Raw genomic sequence first — 7706 nt, 5'->3', positions numbered from 1 at the left:
ACACAAATTGATTGACTTGTGTGTGGGAAGGCTGTTACTGTTGTTCACTCAAATATGCAGGACATCAAAATAAGGCTAGTCACACATCAAGCAGTGAAAACCTACTTTGCAAGTTGTTAATCAATCAAAGGAGTTGTTTCCACTCTAGTTTCTCATTGGAAATGGTTTTCTGGTGAAACTAAATTTTAGATTGAAAACCAATCCCCGTGGAAAAACGCCTTGTTTTTAAAAGAATAAAAAACCTTTCTAAAGTCACCTTTAGAAATGCCTGTCGCTATCTATTTGAAAAAACATTTTTAAAAGTCTCCACATTTATCAAATCAAATATGGGAAGGGTTTTTGGAAGGACACTCCCCATGAGGTGTTTTTGAGAAAATCCTGTGGGTTTGGGGGAAATTTGGAAACCCTTCATGTGGCATGGAGTGGTTTCCAATTGTCTCTCAAGACCATTGAAAAGCACTTGAGGCTTTTGTCCTCAAATCCATTAAGAAGCCCCCTCCAAAAGTAGCATGGGAACAACTCCAAAGTGTTTCTTGAGGGGTTGGGTCTCCTTGCATATGTTGGAGAGGACATGACTTGTTGTTTACTTGCTACACTACCTCACTTTTGGATGGGGTGTCTCGCCTGCCCACTTTTTGCACATGCAAAGAATGAAACAAGTTATATGTCTGTGAGTTTTCATTTTTTTGCAAGGCGCATCGTTTTGGTGTGTTAAGGCATATTGAGTGCACATGTCCATGCTCAGTTTCAAAGAAGTGTATGCCTAGTATGCACTTTGGGCCACGTTCAGCTGCCCATCCCTGTGTGTAACCACCCTAACGCAAACCAGGCTAAGACAGGCTCCCACAGACTTGGAGCCCCCATTCCAGCCGTTAAGTTCCAGTTGGCCATGTGAGGCGACGCTTTTTTTGCCACGTCAGCTCACGAACGTGTTGTCGTCTTCCTTGGTTCTGCTGCTGCTGCTGTTGCAGGTTTTGGCGTATGGTCTTCTCTCTCTTTTCTCTCTCTCTGTCTCTCTCTAGGGCCTCCGTCCAGACTCCATACATACATACATACATACCTACAGGCTAACCTACATATCCATCTCATCATCATCATCCACTGCGCGAAAAACGTTTACATCAGAGAAGCAATGAACCTCCCTCCCTCCCCCCTTCTGTTTCTCTCTCTTTCTCTCTCTCTCTCTCTCTCTCGGGGACTGACTGCGTACATTACTCTTGAACTCTTATGGAAAACGGCCTAATCGCGCGGCTCTCCAGGTCTCGATATCGAGAGGCACGTCGATCATAGCTTTAGTGGCATGCGGGGGAGGACACAGGCAGAGAGAGAGAGAGAGAGAGAGAGGTTTCAGAGCTGCAGAAAATCGAAGCGGACAGCTCGCCTTCTCATCGGCGCCATCGCGGGACGTTGCGTTGCAACTGATGATGATGATGAATGATAAAGGTCCCTACACGCAGAACTGCTCATTTTCGGGTGTAGATTTCTTTGATCTCCCCTAAAACCTTGGTTTCTGTAATAGCTTGTCCATCTATCTCTTTCCAAGGGCTGCAGCCTTTCCTCTTCGTCTTTACTTCTTCTTTCGTCTTCGTCGTCGTCCTTCCCTTCTTTCTTTTCTCTATTTCTCCTCCTTTCCCGTAAAGAGTGGGCTCTATGCACACACGCACACACGGGGAAGCAAAGCTTTCTTCACATTCCTTTTGTAACAGAGTCTCGCTTTGCCTCTCTCACACACACACACACACACACACACACACACACATTCAAGCATTTTTTGCACAAGCAGAAAAGCCACCACATACACTTATAGGCACAACCACCATGTCCACCTTTCTGCAGTTGTAGCTTGGTTGCCTGCCCTCTCAACAACAGCCTTTTTCCGCCCCTCCCCAGCCCCACCATGTGCAGCATCAGCATCAGCATCACTTTAAGTTAGTCGCTTTTTTCTCACAGAGATCTAAACCTTGCATTCATCTCTCCATCCCTTTCCCTCGCTTTTATCCTCCTTTTCTGGCATCATCACGCTGAGGAATCGAGTGTTTATCGCCATCAAGCAAGCTTCTGAAAGCAGGCTCGAGACCTCCCTCCATCAATGCTACTTCTCTTCTTAGGTACGCCATGTTACTTGCGCCGAGTGTTTAACCGGCATTTCCTCTTCTGTCGTCCAAACGCCTAGATTTCTTCTCCTTTCATTCTGCAGTGCTTGTTGCGATGGTAGAAGCTACAACGAACAGCGCTCTATAACCGTCGACTTGCAGCGTAGAGGAAATGATGACAAGGTAAGGCAGCATCGCGATGACTGACCTGCAGTGGTACATTGAATGCACCTTTCTTGAGTTTTCCCCTTCGCCGTATCGGTTTCACTAAACAATCAAGCGTTAGGCTAAGGTCTGTTGTGCACAGGCGTTCGCTGCTAGGCTGGATCAGGGGATAAGCTGCTGTATGCTGTCTCTCACGAAGCAGACTTGAATGCGCCGTTACGAATGCCTTGCCATCGTGTGCAAAATACCCTTTAAATTGCTCTACTGTGGGCATGCTTCTCCCTTATCTATCTACCTATCTCTTACCGATGTTCCTAGATTCTCATTCTTTCAATGACCTGGACTTTCAAGGCCCCTACTAAGGTATGATGGGTGGGACTCAGCACCTTGCTTCCCCACCTTCTCTCTCTCTTTCTGTGTCTCTGGGCGGTGATTGTGTCTTGGTCATGCTGCCGTACGTGCTGTTAAAAGACTTGCGATAACTTTTCCGTCTTCAATGTCTTCACGAATAATGACTCGCAGCTCCCTGTTTCACGTGCCTTTCAATCGGTTCATCAACAACCCTAGCTTTTCTATAAAAAGTCACTCAATACTCGATCGCCAGTTGTCTTCAAAGTACCTGTCTGCCGGATAGTTGATCTATTTTCCTAAAGTTGTGTTCAGTTAGAACGAAGTGAAAAAAATCTCTGATCGAAATTGGCCATGAGATTTCAGGTTGGCTAGAAGTAATGCCTTCAAAGCAATAGCAGACATTGCTGAAATGAGCCTGATCTCAATCGAACTTGGCGCTGAACGCCTGCTGTGAACAAAAGTTTTCACTTCCAACAAGTATGGCTAGCAAGTTGTCCCCTGCTACTCCCCGACCTAAGCTCCAGAGGGGTCCAGGCTTGGAGGTAGACAGAACCACCCCTCCTGCAGCTAAGACAGGTACCAGTATCTTTGGAGAAAACAGTCCAAAGGCAGGAGCGGAGAGGAGGTCTCTCAGGCCTTTCAGCACAGAGGTAATTGATTTCCAAATCTTCGAGTGCCCTTGCATGTAACCTTGTTCTTGACTTGCTTACTCATCTTTGATTCTGGCTTCACAGAAGCGAACAACTGTTAGTAGAGGGGCGGAGCTTCATCAAGTGCAAGAAGAGCTGGTGAAAACAAAGGAACAGCTGGCTCTGATGGAAAAGTCAAAGTCCAATTTACTACAAGATCTGGCCCGTTCAAAAAGGCAAGTGGAAGATCTATTGCTGAAACTTCAGGAATCTAATGACGCCTGTAAGAGGGACAGACTACGTGCAGAAGAAATGGAGAATGCCAGCTTTACAGCTGCTGAGGATTGGCAAGCTGAGCTGGAGCTTATGAAGCAGCAATATGAAGCAGCGATTACGGAATTGCAGACCAATGTGGAGAATTTGAAGCATGAGCTTGTAGTTTGTGTGGAGGCTAAAGATGAAGCTGTAAGACTGGCTGGAGAGGCAATGAATGCTGCAGAATCTACTGCAAAGAGAGTAGAGGAGCTGTCTGCTGAGCTACTGGCAGCCAAGGGTTCCCTAGATGCTGTGGACAGTTCATCACCCAAAGTGGATGGTCTAATGCATGAACTTTTGGCTGCTCGGGAAAGTGTTTTAGAGATTACTGCATGCCGAGACAAAATTGCAGAGGAAGGAGCTGCTAAGCTAGCTGCAAAGGAAGCAGCTCTACAGGCATTAGCAGAAACAGCTAGCATTGCCCAATTGGAAGTGGATAAATTGAAGCATGATCTTGCATTGGCCAAAGATAAGGAGGTAGAGCTCTTAGATAAATGGAAGCATGACCTTGCAGCAGCCAAACACAAGGAGTTAGAGCTCTTGGACATGCATCAAATGCTGGAAAATTTAAGAGGTGAGGTTGAAGCTGCAAAAACAGCTGAAAAGAGTGCAGGTTTGGCACTGGAAATTGCCCAGGCAAATTATGACCAAGTCATTATAGAGCTGGAGAAGGCCAAGACATCTGAATCTGTGTCAGAAGTCTCTCTAGCAAGAGTCTCTGTCGAATTATCAGTGGCACATGATAATTTGATTAAAGCAACAGTTGAGGGGGCTGCATTGGAATCTTTTCTGGAGTTTCTTAAAGCTGAACTGGAGAGGTGCCAGCTGCTTATTCGAGATCTCCAGAAAACTGAAGCAAGTGCAACTGCTTCAGCAGAAGGACTAAGTTCAGAGCTTGTGAAGCTCACAGAAGCTCACCAGAAAGAAGTGATGCTACTAAAAGAGAAAGAAACAAGTGCTCAGGAAGTGATAGAATCTTTGAAATGCAAGCTAGAAGCGCACAGATCTGAACTGGCCATTTTGAGCAAGAGGGAGGCCCTAGCTAATGCAAATGCCAGTGCTGTGGCTGCCCAGTTAGAGCACTATAGCAGAGAGCTAGTTGAATTCAAAGTGAAAGATTCCGGCTTAACAGCCAAAGTTGCTGAATTGTTTTCTGAGTTAGAAAGTAATAAAGCAGAATTGCTTGTTGCAGATCAAAGAGAGTCTCGTTTAACATTGGAGATGGCAACTGTGAAGTCAGATCTCGAAAGACAAGTATCAGAATTATCAGAGTTAAAGGAAAAAGTAGCTCTTTCAGAGGCTAAAGCCACAGAATCAGCTTTGGAGTGCAGGAGACAGAAGATGGAGATGTTGGATCTGAAGAATAGAGTTATGAGCATGAATACCAAAACCACTGTTTTGATTGTTGTCCTGAAAACACTCTCTGAAGCTAACCAATATAAGCTTATTGAGCTAACAGAAAGAGAAGCAGCAGCAAATGCCAAAGTTTCTTTATTGAATGCTGAACTGGTCATATCTAAACAGGACCTTGAAGCTGCCTTGACTGCTGGAAAGAAGGCTCAAGGAGAGGCTGAAAAACTTGCTAGATCCCTGCAAACAGCCAACACACAGCTAGATCTTGCAAAAAGGGAAGCACAGACAGCAAGGGCAGAAGCAGCAAGCCACAGTGAGGATGTGGTGGTGGCTTTAGCTAAAGCCCAGTCAGCAACAATTGAAACCCAGAGAGCTTTAGAAGCCACACATGCAGCTGAAAAGCAGGCTGAGTTAGCTCTAAGGGATGCAAAATTAGCAGAAGATGCTGCTGAAGCAGCCAAGGAAGAAGCCCGGGTAGCAAGAGATGAAACCCAGAGAGCAATAGAAGCAAAAGATACAGCTGAACAGCAGGCTCGATTAGTACTAACAGAGGTGAAAGCAGCAGAAGCAGCTGCACAAGCAGCACGGGAAGAAGCCCAGACAGCGAAAGATGAAGCCCAGAGATCAATACAAGCAAAAGGTACAGCTGAACAGCAGGCCGGACGAGCACTACTGGAGGTGAGAGCAGCAGAAGCAGCTGCACAAGCAGCATGGGATGAAGCCCAATCAGCAAGACGAGATGCTGATGCAGCTAGGAACGAACTACAAAATGTTCAGATGGAGTTACTGGTAGCTAATAAAAAATTAGAACAGGCAAGAGTGGCAGCAGAGGTAGCAAGCATGGAACTAGAACAGGCAAGGCTGGAAGTGGAGGGTGTACGGAAAGAAGCTGAATTGCTAACGGCCAAAGTTAATGAAGAAACTAAGCAGGCTAAGGCAGCTGTAGAACAAACCCAGGTACTAATGGCTGAAGTAGAGAAGCTGAAGTCAGAAGTGACTAAACTTCAGCTGGATGAGCAGGAAGCACGGCATGCTTGGAGAACTGCAGAAGATAGGCTTCAAGATGCTCTGAATTATCATAAGCTCAAAGAAACAAATAATAGCCACATAGAAAAGATGATGGATGCTGATCATGATAATTCGAGTGTTCAGGAGGAGTTAGATCATCTGAAACTGAAACTACGTGAAGCAGAAGAATCCTTGGCTGCTGCCAAGCTGGAAGTGAGTGTGTCACTAGCCACCTGGGAGAAACTTTGCCAAGAGCTTGAGGCCTCTAAGCAGGAGAATGATGTCAACAAGAAAGCATTATTAGAGGTACATCAGCATTTAGCAGATACAGAGAAGGCAAAATCGAACATGGAAGCTGAGATACAAAGGCTTTTAGATGATAGCAAGCAATGGCAGATAGCTAAGGATGCTATAGATATACCTGTCCACCCCGAAATGAATGGCCGTGCTTTTTCTCCTGATTCCAGAGAGGAGAAACCCCAGCCAGACTCAATAAAACAGTTGATGAAAGTGAGTCCTTCTAGCTTCCATAAGGATGATGAGGACCAGAAGGAAGAAGTGACCATGCTTGACAGAGAAGAAACGGCTCAAAAAGAAGATGAGGTTGCTTTTAAAGAGGAAGTACCATCTCAACCTACAAAGAAGAAAAAGAAGACACTACTCCTAAGGCTTGGGACTTACTTGGAGAAAAAGAAGAATTAACAGTAGCATTATCCTGATTGGTGCCCATGCCAAATGCATGTTTCATTACACGCACCCACACCACGCATCATTATATGCACCTACTTTGGATTGTTTTCTGTTTTCAGAGTAGGGGTTTTTGGGTTGACCCGAGCTCTTCACACTTATCAAGTTAAGCCTCATAGAGTTTCACTTGCTAACTTCCTTCCTTGTGAACTAGTTTATAGCAAAAGGGCAATCCTCCAGTCGTCCTGATGGCATCCTATGACAATGGTGATGTTTCTGTATCATGAGACTAATGAAGTTCTATTCAAACCCTGTTTCAACCGGAGTAGGATGTTGTACTACCATTTGAGTATTTTGGAAAACTGCACATTTCGAAACTTCAAAGCTATCAAACTATTCCTCGAAAGGAAGTCCTTAAATGTTTCTTAGTCTTTGTTAGGCAGTTCTAGTTTGTCCCCTTTTCCGTCCTGAACACACTGAACATGCTGGATTTTCCATTTATACCTGCAGTTAATCAGATCGCCTGAAGTCTAAGGTGAGAAAGAAGACTGTCCCTGCACCTTGCATTCAAGCTGATTGATTGCATGTAATCATACAATCAAGTGTTTTCATGCACATAATATAATATTAAACGTATGCGGAGGCAACATATTTCCCACCTGCTAGATGGCGCTGGAGTCTGGACGTTTGCAATCTGTCAAGGAGTGGGAAAGAATACCTGATAATAACTGATACGGATTCACGAGGCACTTGTGGGCCTGTGCAAATATTCAGTTCACAATGATAAATAGGTGGCCCTCATGGAAATCCCCTCGAAATACCAGGAGGCGCACTGGAACGTAAAGCAATTTGATAAGGCAAACAAACTGAGCTGATATGGTGACTGCACACACCTGTCAGTAGCGGGAATAAGAAGTTTTTGGGCTGACCGAAGCTGAGCTCACCAAGCATTAGTGAATATGCTCTTCACGCATCTTATTTGTGCGATCAATAGCGGCATTTATGTATTCTATTGACGTCGAATTGGGTGATGCCTACTACTGAGGCTTGCCTTCTCCAGCTCCAGCAGACGGAGGCATGTTGCTCGCAGATTGCTCATAACTGA

General features: G+C 45.2%; 1 protein-coding gene across 8 annotated transcripts; it reads left to right on the top strand.

The window, feature by feature from the left end:
* Positions 1–966: 966 nt before the first annotated feature.
* LOC148015822 (uncharacterized) lies at positions 967–7007 on the top strand. Of its 8 annotated transcripts, none has more exons than XM_087663631.1 (5): positions 1459–2108; positions 2198–2276; positions 2401–2621; positions 2973–3259; positions 3344–7007. In XM_087663631.1, the coding sequence occupies exons 4-5, from the start codon at positions 3089–3091 to the stop codon at positions 6614–6616; spliced, it is 3444 nt and encodes a 1147-aa protein (XP_087519757.1). In that variant the 5' UTR covers positions 1459–2108; positions 2198–2276; positions 2401–2621; positions 2973–3088; the 3' UTR covers positions 6617–7007. The 8 variants fall into 8 exon arrangements, with proteins under 8 accessions (XP_087519763.1, XP_087519757.1, XP_087519761.1 ...); XM_087663635.1 differs by having other exon boundaries at positions 2380–2621; XM_087663636.1 differs by lacking the exon at positions 2401–2621.
* The last annotated feature ends 699 nt before the right edge of the window (positions 7008–7706 follow it).

Source organism: Lygodium microphyllum, chromosome 23 (assembly GCF_053477565.2).
Source record: "Lygodium microphyllum isolate KBCC chromosome 23, Lygodium_microphyllum_v1.1.10, whole genome shotgun sequence".
NCBI classification, from domain to species: domain Eukaryota; kingdom Viridiplantae; phylum Streptophyta; class Polypodiopsida; order Schizaeales; family Lygodiaceae; genus Lygodium; species Lygodium microphyllum.
This window is presented reverse-complemented; position numbering and strand designations above follow the sequence as displayed.